Source organism: Chlorocebus sabaeus, chromosome 4, assembly GCF_047675955.1.
Source record: "Chlorocebus sabaeus isolate Y175 chromosome 4, mChlSab1.0.hap1, whole genome shotgun sequence".
Classification (NCBI taxonomy): Eukaryota; Metazoa; Chordata; class Mammalia; order Primates; family Cercopithecidae; genus Chlorocebus; species Chlorocebus sabaeus.
Window position 1 is genome coordinate 13,685,659 of NC_132907.1, and position 24,477 is coordinate 13,710,135.

The following is a 24,477-nucleotide window of genomic DNA, read 5'->3' on the forward strand; positions in this document are numbered from 1 at the left end:
CACTAAACCACCCTTGGCCAACATTGCTTCTGGGATACCTTGTAACTTGTCCGCTTCATTCCACTGATTCACAATGACAAATTTAGGCATTAATGCCATACACCCACCCAAACCCAGCTCCAGTACCTTCTGTATTCTCATGTGATCCGAGGCAGATAGTCGCATCCTCAGCTCACTCTCCAACCCTCCCTATTTCTCATAATCTCTTAATTGAATCTTTTATGGATTCTTATCCATACCTTTAAATTTTGTGTTTTTTTATACCATCTATACTACCACTCCTTCATATTATAGTCCATTACATAGTAGTTTCAGGCCCAAAACTCAATGCAACCCCCTCCCATATACTCCATTCTTTTCATTTCTAGAATATAAACTCAACAGAAACAGGATACTTGTCTGTGCTATTCACTGCCATATCTAGTGTCCAGAACAGAGACTGGCAAAAATACTTAACAAGTATTTTTGAAAGGATGAATTTATCCTTTAACTTTTCACATGGCCCAGTTCTGTATTTTGTGCATAACTGATCCTTAAAAAACATTTGTTGAATCAAACTTGTCCAATAAAGAGCTGCTTGGCTCAAAAACACAGGGTCCTGTATTTTACAAATCTGAGTTATAGACCATTCAGAAAAACTTTTCTAAAGTAGTTTCTTGACCTTTTAAAACCACATAATAAAGACATCTCTTGACAGGGGATTTTTTTTTTTTTCTTTCATTAACTTTCGTAATGAGGCTGGGGCCATACCATCTGATGCCAGGGTCGAAAATTATACATTTTAAGCTGAAAAATCCTTCAGAAATGTAATTTCCTTATCTTAGAGGTGAGGATAAGGTCAAAAAAGCCATGCTGCATTGTAACTCAATTTCTGTGCCTTCCATTTCAGCATTCTGCAACAATCTGTTTAGAGTATAGACAATGAAAAAAATGTGAGGAGAAAATGTGGTATGGAATGATAGGATCTGGACATGTTCATACCAAATCTATAGATCTCTGTCTATATAAGGCAAGAAATAGAAAACCAGGTCTTCAATTTCTCCATATGAGATATAAAGGAGGAACCCAAGATTATAGGCTTATTATGTTCTGTTCTAACCAACTGAATCAATCTGACACACCGCAATGATTGAAAAGATCTGCTGCCTTAGAAAAATATAAACGAACATTTTCTAAATATTATGACCTTTATAGACTTGTTGTTATTACTTAGGAAACACTTTCCCTACATCTCTCTTATCACCAGGGAGTTAATAGCCAAAAGATGAGAAAATTTCTTCTATTTCATTACATGTATATAGATAGATAGATGGATAGATACACATATACAGTTGTATACTAATTTTGGTTAGTCATTTGTGGCCTATTTCAATATTATTTTGAGATTTTGGTATTTCACGTACAGAATCACTTTGGAAAGATACAGGGTAAATCTAGGATAGTGCTAAGTTCAGTAGTATAGTGACATTCCAATGTGACTGGGTAGAATTTTATAGTTTAGAATTATATATTTTAATTTCATATATTTAAAAGTTTCCTTTTACATGTAAGCCATCAAAGAAATTAAAGTACAGGAAAATTTCTATTTAAAATATTTTGCTATCCCATTGACTTAGTCAAATCCTTTTCCTAATTAATAGTCTATGTGTGTAATTTTTTTCTTATTCTCCCTCTACTGTCAAACCTGGCAGGGTGTGGTGGCTCATGCCTATAATCCCAGCACTTTAGGAGGCCGAGGTGGGTGGATCACTTGAGGTTAGGAGTTTGCAACCAGCCTGGCCAACATGGTGAAACCCCATCTCTACTAAAAATACAAAAAATTAGCCGGGTGTGGTGGCACGTGCCTGTAAAAAAGTACCTGGGTGTCTGAGGCACAAGAATCTCTTGAACCCGGGAGGCAGAGGTGTTGCAGTGAGCTGTGATCACACCACTGCACTCTAGCCTGGGTGATGGAGACTCTGAAAAACAAAACAAAACAAAACACCTATGTGCATGCATATATATACCTATTATTTACCATTAATCACAAAGAGTACTTGAGCTTTCTGAATAATTATTTCTTTGTATCAAGTAATCTGGCTAAATTTCAATCTTTCAATCCTTTCAAAATGGTTTAGTAAGTAAAGAAACTTTTGAGTGCCTGCTATGTGATAAACATGCATGCATTCATTCAACAAACACTAATTAAGCTTCTATGAACCTTGTTCTTAATACTGGGGATAGAGAGGTAAAGCAGATGGCCATGTTTCTGCTGTGATGGGGCTTATGTTCCATCGGGAGAGGAGATATGAAAAAGCAATTCCAGAGAGTGATATGGATAATGAAAAAAACCATTTTAATGGGACAGAGAGTGACTGGGAAGGTGGACAACCCTAAAAAGGGTATTTCGGGGAAATCTGAGGAGATGACATTTGGTTCTAAATCTGAAAGATAAAGAAACCAACCATGTGAAGATGAGCATTCTAGGCAGACAGATTAGCAATACAATGGTTCTGAGCTCTGGCCTATTCAAGGGGCAAGGGGAGTAAAGAGAGAGGGGTGGGAAATCAGGTTGGAGAGATAAGCAGGGGTGCCATCATATCAAACTTTGTAGGCCATGATACAGGTCCAGACTTTTTTCAAAGGGCAATGGTTTATTATTGGTAGGTTTTAATCCAGGTAGGAAAATAATCTTATCTAAGATTTAAAAATTCAGTTTGGTTTCATTGTAGGAGAACAGAAAATTAAGCAGCGAGACCAGTGAGGAAGCAGTGTAGCTGTAGTAGAGAGACAGAGAGGGAGAGTCAATTTGTATTTTGGAAGTAAAAATAACAGGATGTGCAAGGAGAAGAAAGCAGAGACACCAAGGAGGATTCCTGGGTTTTTAGCTTCAAGGAACTGCGTATGTGGTAGTGAAATTTCCCAAATGTAAGACAGCAGAAGAAATGATGGTCAGGATAATCAAATTTCTGCTTTGGATGTGCTAAAACATCTAAAGAAAGGTAAAAGTAGATAACTGTACTCGTCTGTATTTAAAAAAAGATGCCAAGATGTATCAAGATTTAATACAAACAATTTTTAAGAAATCTTAAGAAACTCCTTTTGTGACAAGTTAAATTATACATACACACATGTATATCCATATATATGCATGTATATATAAAATTTGACTACAAAGAAAACTATGCTAATTTTGGAGATATCGGCAGATAGATGGCATTCAAAACCACAAATGACCTAGAATAACCTAGGGTGACAATGTAGGTAATGAAGAGAAGAGGGCTGAAAATTAAACCCAGGGCATTCAAACATTTAACTGTTGGGCAAAGGAGAAGGAATCAGCCAAAAGGTCTAAAAAATTAGTGACTGGAAAGAAAGAGGAATACAAAGAGCATATGCTATAGCAAAAGTCAAGTGAAGAAAATGTTTACTGAGGAGAAGCAATCAACTATATAAAATGTGCTGACAGGCTTAATAACATGAGGACTAAGAATGGGCCAGTCACTGGATTTAGCAACATGGTGGTCATGGTTAACTCTGATATTGTTAACTTTGAGTAACATGGAAGGAATGGATATTAAACAGGTAAGAAGTGAAGACAGAATGAAAGGTTAAGAAGCAGAAACAGTGATCACAAAGACAATAGTGCCGGATGTTATTGCAAATAGCTATGACAAGGTCCTTGTCTTCAAGAAGGGCCCGTGTATGTGTAAGATAAATCTTTTATCAATAATCCCTGAAAAATATGCTTTTTTTTTTTTTTTTTGCCACAAAGGGGGTTACATTTACATTAATGAGCAGTTTCTAAAAACCCATTACTTACTATAATAAAAGTTAACTTAAATAACACATTTTATTAAGAACACAAAACCTTGAATGTACCAAAAATTTTATTATCAGATTTTCAGAATGTTTATGTACAAACTAAAATTATATTTTATACATCATCACACAAATTAAAATGCTCAAACATCAGTGTTCAGAATATGTTTTAATATATCTATTCAAAAAAGGCTGAAGACATTTTAAAAGGATGTTTTCTTTGTCCTGTTTTCAAAATCTTCCTAGACAGGGTGTTAGATAGCTATCACATATAATATGTGTGAATGAATATGATAAATGTGTCCTTTGCAACAAAAAGTCTGAAATTTTGGGTAATTATAGGCAGGCCGAATGAATAGTTTAGAATAATGTGCCAGTGTCATCATCAAATACTATCTTCGTATACATGTGTAATTCATTTTGCACAATGGTTTCAATTCAGTGTGTATGTAATTAAATTGTAAGGTACAGTAATAGCTGCTAACTTGAAATTCTGCCTTTTCATTTTAAAGAAATGAATAGAAAACATAGTCTAGTGAACATCAAAGTGTTTTTTGAGACTGTTAAATCTCATCAAAGAGGTCTTCTGGGCTGCTATTTCTCAGAGTTTCTAAAGACATGTTTTCAGCTGAGATGTGCTCCTTTTTCGATGTCTCAGGTAGTGAAGAATCAGGCCTAGAGTTGAAAAGAAAATCAAAATAGTTTTATTTTTAAAAACTTCTGTTATAGAGTAAAAGAAAATGAAGAGACACATAAGTGAAATGACAGTCAAATCCTTTCAAAATTGGTTTCGAGATTTACTTCTCTATGCTGTTAACTGTAAGGAAAGAGATGAAGAGACTAATTTCTCTAACTGCTTTAGAATTAATCTGTCTCTATTCTGACCCCAGGAAAATTCAAAAACCTATAACAATACTCATAATTGAGGTCAAGAAATAAAATATTCTATCCTCTATGCTATAATCACTTTTATGCCACGATATAGAAGGTTTTTCAAGTTACTCCTTTAATGATTTCATCACAATTTACATTTTACTCTGGCTTTCTTAAATTCTACCGATTAACGTGCATTTTAATCTCTTACCAGCAGAAAGTTTTAATCCCATGAACTACCTTTAGTGGGTCGGATGACTATGTGTATATATGAAAAATAATGATTTTTCACATTTATAGCAGTTGTTGATGAAATGTTGGCCCATATTCATTTATCGAATCTGCATATCTTCAATTAGTGAACTAAATTTTACTCAGGTTCAGTATTGTAGTCACTATTTCAATGGACTGAGTGCTATACTTATGTAGATATTTTCTTTGAACCCTAAGATAACAGGCTGACTGCCATGATCACTATTAATTGGTCATAGAAAGACTGTGCTGGAGAATAATAGAGCTCAATCAGAAGTAAAGCTTTGGAGTGTCTGTTAATATCCTTGTAGAAACTTTGTCAGTGGTTCTCTGTGGAACCTAAATAAAGTATGCTTAATATTATCAATTAGAGGTGGCTTCCGGGGTGATTATGATTAGGTTGAGCTAACCCAGTAACACTTGGTAATACCCCTCTATTTCCAACTTTGAAGGCCGTGGTAGAGTTACAGCACCTTGGTATAGCTGAGAAAGCATGGAACTTGAAGTCAGGAAAAACAAGTTTGAACCTAGGTCTATTTCATATTAGCTATGTAAATTTAGGCAAGTCATTTAAACTAACTGGGCTTCTATTCTCTCCACTGTAAAACTGAGATATTAGTACTTTTCTAGAGGTGGTCTAAAGATGAAATGAGTTGATGTAAATGAAAATGCTTATAAATTCCCACAAAATATTTGGAAACTATTATTATTAGCTGCTAATACTGCATAAACTACATACGAGTTTCCGATAACAGCAGAGAAGAATAACTATTGAAAACCCCCACATATCAAGTATGTTTAGATGATGAGTATTTTCAAAAGCTTGCACCCTTACCTGGTTGCACAGATTATTAGAAACGAGTTCTCCTTGGCATCATGATTAGAGACAATTAACTATGGTTGGCTGCCACTAGACCTGGGACATGTTCTGTCTTATTCTGAGCAAGCCAATTTCAGACAATATTATCATCACAGGAGTGCCAAGGTGCTAGGCATTAATGCATTCAAGATGACAAGTACTACCCTCTGGGATTGTTAAAATTAACAATAAATACAGGCATAATTATTGTAACATGTAATTAAATATCTAAAAATATATTCCAAAGGAGCAGAAAATGATACAGTATGGGATAAAAGTATAATTATTACAGGTATACGTTTTCTTTGTCAACTCAAAACACATTAAACACTTTTCTCTGGCCAAATGTCTTAGAGTTGCTTGTACTCCTCCCAGGCAAAAGAGATAACTGAACTATCTCAATTAAAAGTAAGAAATGGAAAAATAAGCAAGGCAGATACAATAAATGGTGCACGGCAAAGTGGCTAGCCATTTGCAGAAGATTGAAAGTGTGCCCCTATGTATTAGTCCATTCTTGTATTCCTATAAAGAACTACCTGAGACTGGGTAATTTATAAAGAAAAGAGGTTTAATTGGCCACAGTTCCACAGGCTGTACAGGAAACATGGCTGAGAAGCCTCATGGTAGAAGGTGAAAGGGAAGCAGGCCCGTCTTACACGGCTGGAGAAGGAGGAAGCCGGGGGGAAGATGCCACAAACTTCTAAACAACCAGATCTCATGAGAACTCACTCACTATCATGAGAATGGCAAGGGGGGAATCTGTCTTCAGGATCCAATCACCTACCACCAGGCCCCTTCTTCAAGATTGAGAATTACAATTAGACACAAGATTTGGGTGGGGACACAAGTCCAAACCATATCGCCCTACTTTTCAACATATATAAACATTAACTCGAGATGGATTAAAAATTTAAATGTAAGATTTCAAACTATAAAAAACTTAGAAGAAAACCTAGGAAATATCCTTCTCAACATTGGCATTGGCAAAGAATTTTTGGCTAAGTCCCCAAAAACAACTGCAACAAAAACAAAAATTGACAAGCAGGACCTAATTAAACTGAAGAGTTTCTACACAGCAAAAGAAACTATCAACAAAGTAAATAGCCTACAGAATAGGAGAAAATATTCTCAAAATATGCATCTGTCAAAGGTCAAATATCCGGAATCTATATGGAACTTAAATCAACAAGCAAAAAGCAAATCGACCCATTAATAAATGGGCAAAGGACACGAACAGACGCTTCTCAAAAGAAGACACACAAGCAGCCAACAAACATATGAAAAAAATGCCACACATCACTACTCCAAAACCACAAGGAGATACCATCTAACACCGATCAGAATGCCTGTTACTAAAAAGTCAAATAATAATATATGCGGGAGAGGCTGCAGAGAAAAGGGGACACTTATACACTGTTGGTGGGAATGTAAATTACTTCAGCCACAGTGGAAAGTACTTTGGAGATTTGTCAAAGAACTTAAAACACAACTACCATCCAATCCAGCAATCCTGTTACTGGGCATATTCCTCCCAAAAAACCCAACGTTTTCTACCAAAAAGACACATGCACTGGCATGTTCATTGCAGCACTACTCACAACAGCAAATACATGGAATCAACTTAGGTGGCCATCATTGGTGGACTGAGTAAAGAAAATATAGTACATATACACTATGGAATACTACACAGCCACCAAAAAGAATGAAGCAATGTCCTTTGTAGCAACATGGATGCAGCTGGAGACCATAATCCAGAGCAAATTAATGCAGGAACAGAAAACCAAATACCTGTGTTTTCACTTACAAGTGAGAGCTAAACATTTGGATATACATGGGCATAAAGACGGAAACAACAGACACTGGGGATTAGGGAGGGGTCATGGGCTCAAAAACTACCTATTGGGGATTATGCTCAATACCTGGGTGATGACATCCCTATCCTAAACCTCAGCATCATGCAACATACCCCTATAATAAACCTGCACATGTACCCCCTGTATCTAAAATAAAAGCTGAAATCATATTTAAAAAGTCAGACATGGAAAGATCTCCATAACTGTGCTCATTGTTTAGATACTGTGCACCAGAACACAGAGATCTATCAATTTTGTTTTTAAAAAAATCACCATATGACCAAAGGACCATTCTGAAGTGACCAGACTGAAGGATAAATAGATTCCTGGTGCTTCACTTACAATTTACAATTCCTTCTGAGGTCATGAGGAGCTAAGAAATAGATTTTGACTCCTGTTCACAGTGCCTAGTCATAACAGGTACTCAGTAAAAGTTGTCCTGAATGGAGATCATTGAGTTTTTATATCCATGGCGAGTCAATAGAGTAAATTTAGAACTCTCTCCACAACTCTTAAAACAGTTTTATTATTTTTACAGGTAATAAATGTTTATTGTTAGACATTTTGTAAATTCTGAAAAGCATAAAAAAGAACACAAAAATGTTGATATGGTTTGGTTGTGTCCCCACCTGAATCTCTTTTTGAACTCAATGTTGGAGGAGGGGCCTGTTGGGAGGTGATTGGATCATGGGGTGGACTTCTCCCTTGCTATTCTTGTGATAGTATGTGTGTAACCAGAGAAGTGGGGCATTGCTATAAAGGTATGTGAAAATATAGAAGCAACTTTGGAACTGGGTAATAAGCAGAGGTTGGAAAAGTTTGGAGGGGTCAGAAAAAGAAAGGAAGATGAGGGAAAGTTTGGAACATCCTAGAGACTTGTTAAATTGTTGTGACCAAAATGCTGATGGTGATATGGACAATGAAGTCCAGGCTGAGGTGGTCTCAGATGGAGATAAGGAAGTTATCGAGAACTGGAGTAAAGGTCACTCTTGCTATGCTTTAGCAAAGACCATTTCATTGTGCCCCTGGTCTAGGGATTTGTTGTACTTTGAACTTGAGAAGATGATTTAGGGTTGCTGGTGGAAGAAATTTCTAAGCAGCAAAGCATTCAAGGTGTGGCCTGGCTGCTTCTAAAAGCCTACTCTCATCTGCATGAACAAATAAATGACCTGGAACTTATATTTAAAAGGAAAGCAGAATAAAAGTGAAAATTTTGCAGCCTTGCCATGTGGTAGAAAAGAAAAACCCATTTTCTGGGGAGGAATTCAAGGCTGCAGAAATTTGCACAAGTAAACAGGAGCCAAATGTTACTAACCAAGACAGTGCCTCCAAGGCATTTCAGAGATCTCCATGGCAGCCCCTCCCATCACAGGCCAGGAGGCCTAGGAGGGTAGACTTGTTATGTGGGCCAGCCCAAGGGCCCTGTTACTCTGTGCAGCCTTGGGACATGGCACCCCGCATTGTGGCTGCTCCTGCTCCAGCTGTTGCTAAAAGGGGCTAAAATGCAGCTCAGGCCATTGCTTTAGAGGGGGCAAGTCTCAAGCCTTGGTGTCTTCCATGTGGTGGTAAGCCTGCAGATGTGTAAAGTGCACGAGCTGAGGCTTGGGAGCCTCCACGTAGGTTTCAGAGGATATATGGAAATGCCTGGATGTCCAGGCAGAAGTCTGCTGCAGGGGTACAGTCCTCATGGAGAAGCTCTACTAGGGCAGTGTGGATGGAAAATGTGTAGTTGGAGTCCCCAAAGAGACACTGCCTAATGGAACTGTAAGAAGACAGCTATTGTCCTCCAGACCACAGAATGGTAGATCCATCATCAGCTTGTGCCATGCATCTGGAAAAGTTGCAGGCACTCAACACTAGCCTATGAAAGCAGGCATGGGGGCTCTACCCTGGAGAGCCACAGGGGCAGAGTTTCCCAAGGACCTGGGAGTCTACCCCTTGCATCACTGTGCCCTGGATGTGAGACATGGAGTCAAAGGAGATTATCTGGGAGCTTTTAGATTTAATGACTACCATGCTGGTTTTTGAACTTGCATGGGGCCTGTAGCCCCTTTGTTTTGGCCAATTTCTCCCACTTAGAATAGAAGCACTTACCCAATGCTTGTATCCCATTGTATCTTGGAGGAAAGTAGCTTGGTTTCGATTTTACAGGCTCATAGGTTGAAGAGACTTGCCTTATCTCACATGAGACCTTGGACTTGAACATTTGAGCTAACACTGCAATGAGTTAAGATTTTGGTGGACTGTTGGCAAGGCATGATCGTGTTTTGAAATGTGAGAAGGGGATGTGGGAGGGGCTGGGGATGGCATGATGTGGTCTGGCTTTGTGTCTGCACCCAAATCTCATGTTGAATTGTAATCCCCAATGTTGGAGTAGGGGCCTGGTGGGAAACGACTGGATCATGGGGGTAGATATCCCCCTTGCTGTTCTCGTGATAGTGTGTGAGTTCTCATGAGATCTCATTGTTTAAAAGTGTGCAGCACTTCCCCTTTTGCTCTCTCTCTCCTGCCAGTCATGTGAAGATATGTCTGCTTCCCTTTTGCCTTCCATCATGATTGTATGTTTCCTGAGGCCTCCCCAGCAGCAGAAGCCTGTGAAGCCTACAGAACTGTGAGTCAATTAAACCTCTTTCTTTATAAATTACCCAGTGTCAGACATGTCTTTATAGCAGTGTGAGAAAAGACGAATACAAATGTCTACTATCTTATTTTGCATTACTTGTATTTTCACAGCCTTTTTTTTTTTTTATAAAAATGTGATCATTCTATACATTTATAGTTTTGCAGCTTGATATTTTTACTCTATAATACATTAGAGATGTATTTGTATGCTGAAAAATTTAGATCCACATTCATCATTAATTTTAATTTTGATATACTAACCATTAGTTCACTGATAGAGGTTTGGGTTGGTTCAATATTTAAATGCCCTTATAAACAAGACAACAATTAGTATCCTTATACATATACCTTAGCATTTTTATATATTTTTTTCATGAACATGCTTGTTCTAAGGAATCATGGTTAGAGGTATAATTTGAAAAAAACAACTCAGAGAACCTGTATCTAAAGTTTTAATATAAAGTGAGAGAAACAAATAATTAGAAACTTGGGTGTTCCTAATGAAATTATAGCCATTAGTTATGGCTCTGTTTAAATTCTAAACCTTTCATAAAGACTTACTTTATTTTCATATTCCTATTTCATTTCATATTCATAATTTTTATTTCCTCTGGTCATTTACAGTACCTAATATCTGTATCTTATATTTCAATATATAGTTTTATTTATTTAATCAATACTGTACTTGTTGATTATACACTATGAACAGCTCACTGTGTTAGGAAAATAGAACAAACGTGTTACTCCTGCTCTCAGAAAGCTTTCAGTTAAACATTTACTTTATCTAATTTTTTCAAATGTGTCTTTTTATCTTAACAATGTTATAAATAGCTTGACAGTAACAACTAAATAACATAATTTGTTCATAAAGAGTGACATCGCTTTAGGCATCTCTATAAATATATTAATATTTAACATTCAGGTATATGTTCGGATAGTTTTCTGTGGGCAAAGTGGTTCGAGGGGGGATATTCTGAAACTAGATATTCTGAATCTCAATAGAAATTCTGGTCAGGTCACTGCTGGACCCCAGTTTCTTCATTTGTGGAAGGTTGAGGTTATTATAAATGATCTTAGAGCTCTTTCAGTTCCTGAATCTGAATTTGTTATGCTTGAATAGTTCAGCATAGACTACTTTGCAAAATACATGCTCTCAAGAAATATTTGTGGAATAAATGATTAATGTGAATTAAAGAGGAAAGATTAATGATAGAATAAGAAACTAAAGTTACAGGCTAAAGCCTAAGTCTTTTTTCAAATAAAGAGAATATAATGAAACTTCTCCAGATGACACTCTCACTAAAAGGTGGTGTATATTCTCAATAATATAGTTGCAGAGATTCCTATGTTCTATTAGTTGAATTTCATACTGAGTTAAAACACACACACGCAGACACACACATACACAAACTACAACTTGAATCAAAATTGCACTACATCATCTAACTAACAATGAACACTGTACATCAAAAGCTAGATTTATTAAAAACAAAGTCTCATCAAGGGAAAGTTTCTCTAAAAATATTAGAATAAATGATTGACTTCTCTTTTAACTTTATAGGAGTTAAATTAATAACATCTTTAAAATGATATTTGTCTCATTTTGTAAAGACATTTTCTCAGCCAAGTTTAAAATGGTATCACTATGGCTGGAACAGCAATCCCTTCCTACTCAAACGAGAAGCATTAGTATTGTTTAGAGTGACTTATATATTCTGAGAGTAGTATTTCTGAAATACGTCATAGTGTCAACCTGAGCAAACAGAGAGATCCAGGAAAATGAATAGTGATTGATGGCACCATAACACTTGAAGAATCATGCTTGTTCGACTTTGACACAAACAATGATCTAAATTTAAAAAATAAATTGTTATTTTAGGTAAAATAACTAATTTTTTGAGGCCTAACTGTATCTCTACCTATACAACACACATAGAATTCAAATTTTTTGTGTCAAAAGTCAAACAAGTATGATTCCAGGTGAATTAAACACTTAAGTGAGAAAGGCAAAGCTTTAAAGCTTTTAGAAGAAAATACAGGGGAATGTCTTTATTACTTTGAAATAAGAAAGTTTGTTCAAGGCAGAAATCGAAAACCATTAAGATAAAGATTGATACACTGAATTGCATTTGAAGTAAGTACTTCTGTTTATCAATAGATACCTTAAAGAGAATGAAATGACAAGACACAAACTGTGAGGAGATACTGCAACATATGCTAGTAACAAAGAATATCCAAAGAACTCCTATTAATGATTTTTTAAAAACCAAAACATATGCCAAAGACTATAGGAACTTCCAAAAAGGGGAATAATGGAGGTAAATAAGCATATGATAATAAGCTCAACTTCATTAGTGACCAAGAAAATGCAAATTAAAGCCAATGTGAAATAGTTTACGCCAGATAAGCAAAAATTAAAATGTACAATAATATCAAAGATTTTGGAGGATGTGGAATAACTAGATAAATTATTGCTGGTAGGAGAACAAATGTTTGAAACCATTTTATAAAACAATTTGGCAATAACTGTCAAGGTATATGAAGGTATATTCCTATAACTTAGGAATTCCACTCATAGGTACGTTCCCTTGAGAAACATTGGGTGTATCAGGAGATATGTACCCAATCATAGATGCACTGTTTACAACAGTGAAAAACAAGAACTGCCCAAATGTCTCGCCACAGGAAAATAGGGGAATTAATTATTAAATTTTCATATAATGGACGAGATTATACAGTTATACACATATATGAATCTTAAGCATAATGTTGAGCAAAAGAGCAAGGCTCACACTTGTATCCTAACACTTTGGGAGGCTGAGGCGGGAGGATCGTTTGAGCCTAGTAGTATGAGAAGTATGAGACCATACTACTGGGCAAGACAGTGAGACTCCATCTCTAGAAAAAAAAAAAAGTAAAAAATAAATTAGCTGTGTGTGGTGGTACACATCTGGAGTGCTAGCTACTCAAGAGGCTGAAGCAGGAGGATCCCTTGAGCCCAGGAGTTTGAGGATGCAGTGAACTATGATCATGCCATTGCATGCCAGCCTGGGTGATAGAGTGGGACCCCATCTCTTAAAAAATATATATATATACATTTAAATAAATGATTATATTTATTTAAATTTCAAAACCATGCAAAACTATGCAATATTACTCTTTGAACAACAGAGTGTGTATGTGTGTGTGTGTGTGTGTGATTTGTGTCAGTGTATCTTTGTATGCACATACATAATACTTTGGGATCTGATCTGCTATTTCATGAGAGAATGGTTCTGGATCTTATTATTTCTCTTCCGTGACAATATTCTCAGAATTCTAGATTTTGTAGCTTTGACTATTGTGAAGATGGTGACACAGAAGAGGAGAAGGTTTAGGATTAGGCATAAAGACTTCAGTTTTAGACATAACAGGTGAGTTTGAAGTGCCCAAAGGATATTCAAATGCAGATATATGTTGAATAGGTTAACAAATACACGGGTATAGGACTCAGGAGAGATGTCTGGACTAGATGCACCAAGACAGCAGTCATTGCTAAAAGGCAACTGGGTGAGTTGAAATGATCACCCAGAGAAGAGACCATCAGAGAGAAAAGGTTTAGTAAGAAATAGTGGAGAATATTAAAATTGTAGGGACAGACAGCTAGAGAAAGAAATGAGTCAAAAAAGGAATGGCTCTAAAAATGAGTAAAACCAGGGAGGAGTGTTGTCACAGACGCCAAGGGCCAAGTTGACTTTGTGTGCCCATGGCTTGTGCTGTTTCCACTTGCCACCCAAACACTGGCTCTCTATACAACTCTGACTGACAAATCTGTAAATACACTTCAGGCTAATGAGTCTCACCCACTCTAAATTATCTGGAGTTGAGAAGAATAGCCTGGAAGAATGCTGCTATGTTCATGATTTATTACAGACAAGAAGAACAGGCAATGTTTTCTTTTGGGGAGAATGAAGTCTCAAATTCTTGGACTGCAGCAGTCACGGCAAAAATCCAGCAAATGGTCAATTCCTGCCTATCCACCATGGCAGGACATTCTGAGGCAGCTGTTTTACTCATGTTAAAATAACAAAAGTATATACATCTTTGTTTTATCACAAACTTCCCTGGCATCCATCCTCCTCATCACCGATGAGGACTAGGGAAAAGCTCAGATATGGGGAGGGGGATGAAGATGAGAGGTAAGGTAAGGGCAGTAAAGAAATTGAGAATCCATCCTAAGCACTGGCTGGGGCACACATCATTTGGTTAAAAAAAAAAAAAAAAAGCCAAATATTTTACGGTTTGTTTTTAGAACATATCAAATGAAACTTTAATCGAAATGACCTTAAAAACCAGCCAAATCAAAATATCAGGTACTTGCTGCTATTAAATAAATAAGCAGCTATCAGATTGACCTTAACAGAATTCCCATTATGAAATAAACTCAATTATGGAAACACCTCTTAAATGGAAAAGTTTTAAATAATGTGCTTAAAGATTTGACATCACCAAAGTTACCACTGTATTTTCAAATTTTAAATGTTAGTATTAAAAAAAAATTGATCTTAGAATAAGTGGGAAAAGTAGCCTACAAATTTCTAGTTGACCTTATAAAAACCAAAACCATCTCCTAAATAAATTAACAGACTGAAGTCATCCAGATTCAGTAAAACCAGTGCTGAACATTGCCTGGAATTCACTAAGCCTACACGTCATTTCGTTGGCCTAGAAAATAAAGAGAAGCTGAAACTTTCTGGCAGACAAAATGGCAAATAAAAGAAATTGCATTTGTTATTTTCAGTTAGATTCCTAAAGATATCTTTTTCTAATGAATAAGACTTTTCTAATGAATAAGAATTTGTTTAAATTCATCAAGAGCAGGAAGAAAATGGAAATAGAATGAACAGAATAATAAAGAGTGAATACACTTAATGTTAAAATGAATTGACATGCTTTATAGATATTGGGAAAGGATGAGAATTCTAAAATTTTCCTGTAAAATACACATATATTATAGATTTGAAAATAAGATTATCTAGTTCTGGAGAATTCAGATTTTAAAGTCAACCACTAAGATGAACATACCCAGAATCTACAAGGATGCAAGTCACTTACAGAGAAATTTCATAATTTCATAATGACTAAAGATTTTGTCACTCTTGCTGTACTTTATTCAGATAAACAAAATTGTTCTGGTAATTCATTAAACAATACCAAAGTACAAAGACACTTAAAAAAATCAATACTTGAAATGTCCTGCATAAATTCCAAGTTTTGAAATCATATAGGTGACATTTGCTACTGTTGATCTATGCCTATAAAAGTGGAAAATTGTCACGCTGGTGGAAAGTTACTTCTTTAAGACAAGCCAGGTGATCTGTGAGCTTACTGCCGCTTGCTGTGCTACAAATGAAACTTCCCTCACTAGCCTAGAAGCCTCTCCAGTTAGGGGGATTCTGCTTTATTTGACTTGGAACAATAGTTAGCACATAAAAGTTTCACTGATTGCATGTATTAACCAAATAACAAATAATTGAATACATGAGAGCGTATTAATAAGAAGGCTCAATAAAGTTAAGCAATGTTTTTTTTTTTTGAGACGGAGTCTTGCTCTGTCGCCCAGGCTGGAGTGCAGTGGCGCCATCTCGGCTCACTGCAAGCTCCACCTCCTGGCTCTTTGCATCTCGGTTCACTGCAATTCTCCTGCCTCAGCCTCCCCAGTAGCTGGGACTACAGGCGCCCGCCACCATGCCCGGCTAATTTTTTTTTTGTATTTTTAGTAGAGACGGGGTTTCACCATGTTAGCCAGGGATGGTCTCGATCTCCTGACCTCGTGATCCGCCCGTCTCAGCCTCCCAAAGTGCTGGGATTACAGGCGTGAGCCACCACGCCCGGCCTGCAATGTACCCGAAACCACGCAGCCAGTAAGCATGGGTGAGCAGGCAGTCAAGTCAGTAATGGAGCCAGGATTTTAGCCTACGTTAAAATCCAAAATCCATACCCTTTACATTAGGCCATTCTAATGGGTTTGGGGAGTCATCACTAACTCTTATTTTCTACTCCAGAGGATGTTTTTTTCTTCTGAGGAAGGCAGCTTGGTTGTGTGCAGTGTGTCTCAAAAAGTAGTTCTGTAAGATATTCTCTAAAAAAATATGTGGTCCAAAATGTTCAGAAAATGTTTTCATCTACTAAGTTCTCTTAGTGTTTCATACACATATTATACACTAAAATTTCTGTTAATTGGGAAATCTGTTAATTAGGAAGAACAAAAGCAACGTGTAGAAGAGTATATACATAAAACCAGAATGTGTGTGTATATACGTTATACCAAATGTGCATGTATATATGTGTGTATGTGCTCAAGTGTCTAGAATAGCTATGGGAGGATACACAGGTAAATGGTAGCTGCTGAGAGGAATTTTAGCTGAGAGGGATACCTTTGCTGAATATTCTCTTAAACTGTTGGTTTTTTTTTTTTTTAACTTTATATATACATTATATTTTTGTAAGTGCTTTAAGAGAAAAGAACTTTGTTTAACCTAGGTTTTCCAAATGAATTTGGTGGCAGAAGCCTCTTTTCTCACAATCTCACAATCTCTTCACCATTAACATCCCAAGAAACTAGTGTCTTCTGGAATAGGCTGTATTACCTTCCTTGCTGAGAAAACAACATCCATTAGTCTGAAACCATAAACTGAAGGAAAACAGAAATACACAAAAAAGAAGACAGAACTCTACTTTTAGCTATCAAGAGAAGGGGTAGACAATAATACCAGCCATGGAGGATAGTGATTTCTAAACTGGGACCAAGGGTGGTAGTTTCACCATAGCGTGGAATAAGTGGTCTTTGTTTCCTATGGCTGATGCAACAGGAATTACCATAACGTAATGCCTTAGAACAATGCCAATATATCATCTTACAGTTCTGGAGGTCAGAAGTCTGACAGATCTCACTGATCAAAAGTCAAGAAGTTGGCAGAGCTGTGTACTTCTCTGGAGGCACCAGTGGAGAAGCTGTTTCTGTGTGTGTGTATGTGTGTTTTAGCTTGTAGAGGCCACTCCCTTCCTCGGTCTTCAAAGCCAGCAATGGCAGGTGGACTCCTTCTCACTACACATCATTCTGACTTTGCTTGCTTAGTCTTATCTCTTCCCCTGACTTTCTTCTTCTGCCACTCTTTTCTACTTAAGGTCCTTTGTGATTATATTGGGCCTAACTGGATAATCCAGGATAATTTCACTGTTTTTAAGGTCTGCTGATTTTCAACCTTATTTCCATCTGTAGCCTTAATTTCCCATTGCTACGTGGTCTAACATACTCTCAGGTTCCAGGAATTAAGACGTAGACATCTCGGGGGGAAAAGGGTGGGTGATGTACTATTCTGCCTACCACTCTAGTCTTAACTTTGTTATTAGGGTTTAATTATTATTCCAATCTGCTGAATTAAATAGATTTCAGGAAAACTGAGTAGAGAAAGAGGTCCAGCAAGAGCAGGGGCCCCGAGTTAAAAGAAATCCCCCAAGCTGGTTGGAAGAGGGATCTGCAAGGTCAGTGTAATATTATCTAGAGCTCAAAGAAACGGCCACTGGGTCTTATCGAGAGATAACTGAACTAGCATCATTGATAGGCTGGCAACCACGATCATCTATCACTTACCCATCCACTATTTATTGAGTGTCTATTGTGAGTCAGAGACTGAGCTAGAAACATGGGATTTAAACTGAGCAAACAATCAATCCAAGGCAGAAGCAATGCTGAACTTCTGAATTCCCTTAAATACAAACTTACAGTAGCCCTTGTCTGGGGGATAACAAAACAGAATGCTGTGTTTCACTCCAACGGTTCTAAAGAGCAAGCCTGGCTGTTAAAGAACCATCATGGGAATGTGACCAGTGCTGTACATCACACAGGGCCACGAGCTTAGAAGGGCTTCATATTTGGTTTAATGCTCTGCTGAATATTTCTCTGGGCTTTCCATGAAATAGTTGACTAAGGACAATTCTGCAGCTTGAATTTTTTTTTTTTTTTAATTATACTTTAAGTTCTGGGTTACATGTGTAGAATGTGCAGGTTTGTTACATAGGTATACAGGTGCCATGGTGGTTTGCTGCACCCATCAGCTAGTCATTTACATTAGGTATATCTCCTAATGCTATACACCCCCCAACCCCCCCATCTCCTGACAGGCCCTGGTGTGTGATGTTCCCCCTCCTTGTGTCCATGTGTTCCCATTGTTCAACTCCCACTTATGAGTGAGAACATATGGTGTTTAGTTTTCTCTTCTTGTGTTACTTTTGCAGCTTGAATTTTTAAAGAAGACTTATGTGTGAATGAAAAGTGAATCTATAAAGCAAGACTTTTCAAATTCTGGAAGGTGTTCTTTCTTAAAGATATTAAAAAGGGGTCAGCACTAGAATAAGTCAGATGGAAATAATCTATAAAATTCTGTTACTTTTGATTTTGAATTAAAAATATTAAACTTTTAAATTGATGTTTTAAATATAACCAAACTGTAAAGTAAACCCAAAATGTACAGAGAGGCAGAAGGCTTTTAAAACAGATCACTGTATTCTACAATTGGTAGCAATTTGCTGTGTAGATAAGGCAACACAAGCCTATGCTCAGAATTACTGGAGAAAGACCTATCCAGCCATTTTTTTGCCCTGGAAAAGACTTTAATATGTATGGTATTATGATTTCAATAAGAAGTTATATGTCACTGCTGAACTTTTATTTATCACACTAAAAATATGTGAAGTAATTTCAAATGCTATTTAAAAGTCAATCAAATCCATACAGAACGCCATTGACCACAGCTGTGTGCTATGTTCACATAACTATATTAACTAAACATACTATACATATTTTCTGACTGTAAAATCTTTACAATTACACAAATTACTAATTTTTTCAGGACTTTACTCTGAACTAATGTTCATTTTGAGGAACAGAGTGCGTATAACACATGGTTCCATTAGAGAATTTAACTGATACAATGTGGTCTCATTTCTTTAAATGTCCCGCTATAATCAATGACTTAATGAAGATATAAAAATGAGATTAAAAATAATAATTCTCCAAACTTCATAGTGGAGGAAGCTTTTAGATGTCATTCAGCAATATTAATACATTTAATAAAATTAATGTTTTATAAAGGCATTGATTTAATTTGACAAAATGCAGGGTGGACTATAGTCTTTATTATGCCTTGACCATATGAATTCAATACATAATTAATTTACCAATTCAAACAACCACTGTTATCTAACTGATCTTATTTTGCTATTACAACAAAGCTACATATCTCAGCCTCAATCATCTGTCATCACCTGTTCTCCTTGCCTTTCACTTCTTTCCCTTTTAGCCTATCTTCCACACTGTTGATAATTAGTTATCTTTCTACAAGGCAAATTGATTATTATTTTCTACTCCTACAAGGCTACAGTTGAAATTTCCTTGGCATAACAAAAAAATTATTGTACAACTTCTAGCTTCTTGACCACCATTCTGGCTCTAACTATCTAATGCTCTTTCCACACCAAACTTCTTGTCATTCACCAAACACACTATTCTTTCTTAGCCTCCAGGCTATTCCACACAGCTCCCTCACTTTTAGGACTCTTCTTTACTTAGTAGACTTCTTAGTAGTCTCATCATTCAAAGCCAAGTTCATATGTCATTGTTTCTGTGAAGCTTCCCACAACTCTTCCGGGAGAGAAGGTCATTATCTTTCTAAGTTCATATGTCATTGTTTCGTGAGGCTTCCCATGACTCCTCCAGGACAGAAGGTCATTATCTCCTATTCACCCATAGTATATACTAAATCAAGTAAGTCTTTGTTCCAGTAATCACAGTAGTGTAATAAACCACCCCAAACTTACTGGCATAAAATAAAGACCATTTTGTTATGCTTCTGTTTAATGTGAGTCTGCAATTTGTCCAGGACACAGCGTGGATGGCTTGTCTCTGCTCTAAGGTGTCAGTGTCTTAGCTGAGAATACTAGAAAGCTGGGGTCGAAACAAGACTGAGAGCCATCCAAAAGCTCTTTCATTCATATCTGGTGGATGGGTTGGAAGGCCTCAAAGACTAGGGCTGGCTACTGGAGAGTGTACACTGGTGTGGCTTCCTTGCTACAGGGAAGTCTCAGGTAGTCTGACATATACAACTTGGGGCTCTAAGCACAAAGTTGCCTTTTCTGATGTAGGCTCCGGAAATCACGCAGCATCACTTCTCCTGTATTCTACTGTTTATAAATGAGTCAAAAAAGCCCACACAGGCCGGGCGCGGTGGCTCAAGCCTGTAATCCCAGCACTTTGGGAGGCCGAGACGGGCGGATCACGAGGTCAGGAGATCGAGACCATCCTGGCTAACACGGTGAAACCCCGTCTCTACTAAAAAAATACAAAAAAACTAGCCGGGCGAGGTGGCGGGCGCCTGTAGTCCCAGCTACTCCGGAGGCTGAGGCAGGAGAATGGCGTAAACCCGGGAGGCGGAGCTTGCAGTGAGCTGAGATCCGGCCACTGCACTCCAGCCTGGGCGACAGAGCCAGACTCTGTCTCAAAAAAAAAAAAAAAAAAAAAAAAAAGCCCACACATATTGAAACTGCCTCTCAATGGAAGGAGTGTCAACCATAGACTTTAATTGTGGACATCTTTATTACTTATCTTGTAAGTAACTTGAGGACAGGGACAATAATTTAGAATTGTTTCATTCAGAATTAAGAATAGTTCCTTGTAATAAAGAACTGAGGTTCTGTTGAATAAATTTACCAAAAATCCTCGTCAAGGTAATTTGCCTTCTCTTAGAGTTGAGTGTGAAAAAAGCTATAGCAAGTTTCATACATAATTTACACAAAATAAAATCCATTCTAAATCAGAGGGCAACATTATAAACTTTTTAGAAATGTTATCACATAGAAAAACATTTAAATCTTATTTATGGCTCAGAAATGAAATTTTAATCTCTGACAACTATAGCTGTCAGTAGTTGGCTCACTTTCCTTTCTGAGGTAACTTCAAATGTTTATTTTTCAAGTTGTTTTGGATGTTTATAAATTTAAATGCTTACAAGTTTACACTAACACCATTAGCTTAGTTATATCCCACTCCACTGGAATGATTGGGAAGAGAGAGTTGTGGTTAAATGAATGGTGTTTCAAACCTAATGGCTGAAAGTCTCACTAACAAATGCTGGTCAACTTCTAAGCACACATACACTCAGAACCCAACTACTGGGAGACTAGTTAGTTGGGTTTTCTATTAACCTATGTTTCATTAAATTATGATTATTAAAGGTTTATGAATGTAGTCAATTTAAACCTCTTATATCTGGTTATTGAGAAAAAACAGAGCAAACAAGCAATCATACTTCTTTCTTGATAATTTAAGTAAGTGAAAGCTGAAATAAAGTCTTCAGCTCTAGACATCCTTTATTCTGAAATGTGACCACATAATCAATAGGAAATTATTACCCTCAATCTCACAATCAATAACAAACCAAGAAAAAGAAATCAGATTTCAAAAATCAGAAAGCAAAAACAGAAATTAAAACATTAAACCAAGAAATTCTAACAGTTGTCTGGAATGAGGAAAGTTGTCATACATAAATTCACATGCAGCCCCAAAAGACAACCATGAAAATCCAACAGGCTCTAAACATGCACAGAAAACATGCAGCTGAATTCAACAGTCTGGTCATAATTTCCCTTAAAATGTACATAACTTCCAAGACTCCCTTCAAAATGTTATTGGGCTTCTACAGATGATAAAAACTTAAATCTTAATGTTTTAAATGGCTAAAGTATATTCTTTTACTGCCTTCTATAAAAATAGGCCCATTTGTCATATTGTAAGAGAAAAAGCACGTTCAATATTTCCTATTTTTATCACTGAACACTCTTCTATAACAAAGAAATTTGGAAGTGACTAAAAGGAACAACTGAAAAAACCCGGGGGGCGAAGCAAGATGGCTGAATAGGAACAGCTCCAGTCTCCAGCTCCCAGCGCCAGTGACACAGAAAACGGGTGATTTCTGCATTTTCAACTGAGGAACGCAGCTCATTGCCAGCAACGGATCAAAGCTGGATGGAGAATGACTTTGACGAGCTGAGAGAAGGCTTCAGTCCATCAAATTTCTCAGAGCTAAAGGAGGAATTATGTACCCAGCGCAAAGAAACTAAAAATCTTGAAAAAAGAATGGAAGAATGGATAACTTGAATAATCAATGCAGAGAAGGCCATAAACGAACTGACAGAGATAAAAACCATGACACGAGAAATACGTGACAAATGCAAAAGCTTCAGTAACCGACTCGATCAACTGGAAGAAAGAGTATCAGCGATTGAGGATCAAATGAATGAAATGAAGTGAGAAGAGAAGTCTAAAGAAAAAAGAGGAAAAAGAAATGAACAAAGACTTCAAGAAGTATGGGATTATGTGAAAAGACCAAATCTACATCTGATTGGGGTGCCTGAAAGTGAGGGGGAAAATGGAACCAAGTTGGAAAACACTCTTCAGGATATCATCCAGGAAAACTTCCCCAACCTAGTAAGGCAGGCCAATATTCAATTCAGGAAATACAGAGAACACCACAAAGATACTCCTCAAGAAGAGCAACTCCAAGACACGTAATTATCAGATTCACCAAAGTTGAAATGAAGGAAAAACTGTTAAGGGCAGCCAGAGAGAAAGGTTGGGTTACCCACAAAGGGAAGCCCATCAGACTACCAGCAGATCTCTCGGCAGAAACTCTACAAGCCAGAAGAGAGAGGGCCATATTCAACATTCTTAAAGAAAAGAATTTTCAACCCAGAATTTCATAATCAGCCAAACTAAGTTTCATAAGTGAAGGAGAAATAAAATCCTTTACAGATAAGCAAATGCTTAGAGATTTTGTCACCACCAGGCCTGCCTTACAAGAGACCCTGAAGGAAGCACGAAACATGGAAAGGAACAACTGGTACCAGCCATTATAAAAACATGCCAAAATGTAAAGACCATTGATGCTAGGAAGAAACAGCATCAACTAACGAGCAAAATAACCAGTTAATATCATAATTACAGGATCAAGTTCACACATAACAGTATTAACCTTAAATGTAAGTGGACTAAATGGTCCAATTAAAAGACAAAGACTGGCAAATTGGATAAAGAGTCAAGACCCATCAGTCTGCTCTATTCAGGAGACTGATCTCACATGCAGAGACACACATAGGCTTAAAATAAAGGGATGGAGGAAGATCTACCAAGCAAATGGAAAACAAAAAAAAGCAGGGGTTGCAGTCCTAGTCTGTGATAAAGCAGACTTTAAACCAACAAAGATCAAAAGAGACAAAGACGACCATTACATAATGGTAAAGGGATCAATTCAACAGGAAGAGCTAACTATCCTAAATATATATGCATCCAATACAGAAGCACCCAGATTCATAAAGCAAGTCCTTAGAGACTTACAAAGAGACTTAGACTCCCATACAATAATAATGGGAGACTTCAACACCCCACTGTTAACATTACACAGATCAATGAGACAGAAAGTTAACAAGGATATCCAGGAATTGAACTCAACTCTGCACCAAGCGGACGTAATAGACATGTACAGAACTCTCCACCCCAAATCAACAGAATATACATTCTTCTCAGCACCACATCGCACTTATTCCAAAATTGACCACATAATTGGAAGTAAAGCACTCCTCAGCAAATGTACAAGAACAGAAATAATAACAAAGTGTCTCTCAGACCACAGTACAATCAAACTAGAATTCAGGACTAAGAAACTCAATCAAAACCGCTCAACTACATGGAAACTGAACAACCTGCTCCTGAATGACTACTGGGTACATAACGAAATGAAGGCAGAAATAAAGATGTTCTTTGAAACCAATGAGAACAAAGATACAACATACCAGAATCTCTGAGATACATTTAAAGCAGTGTGTAGAGGGAAATTTATAGCACTAAATGCCCACAAGAGAAAGCTGGAAAGATCTAAAATTGACACTCTAACATCACAATTAAAAGAACTAGAGAAGCAAGAGCAAACACATTCAAAAGGTAGCAGAAGGCAAGAAATAACTAAGATCAGAGCAGAACTGAAGGAGATAGAGACACAAAAAACCCTCCAAAAAATCAATGAATCCAGGAGTTGGTTTTTTGAAAAGATCAAAAAAATTGATAGACTGCTAGCAAGATTAATAAAGAAGAAAACAGAAGAATCAAATAGACGCAATACAAAATGA

The 24,477-nt window shown here is 37.0% G+C and overlaps 1 protein-coding gene across 2 annotated transcripts in view; it reads right to left on the reverse strand.

Moving 5' to 3' along the window:
* Positions 1-3,851: 3,851 nt before the first annotated feature.
* Positions 3,852-24,477, reverse strand: part of XRCC4 (X-ray repair cross complementing 4) — a 291,571-nt gene continuing 270,945 nt past the window's right edge. For both annotated transcript variants that reach the window (XM_007977339.3, XM_073014634.1), the window contains one exon: positions 3,852-4,476. In XM_007977339.3, the coding sequence (XP_007975530.3) occupies positions 4,365-4,476 (112 nt within the window). In that variant the 3' untranslated portion in view covers positions 3,852-4,364. The remainder of the gene's footprint in view (positions 4,477-24,477) is intronic.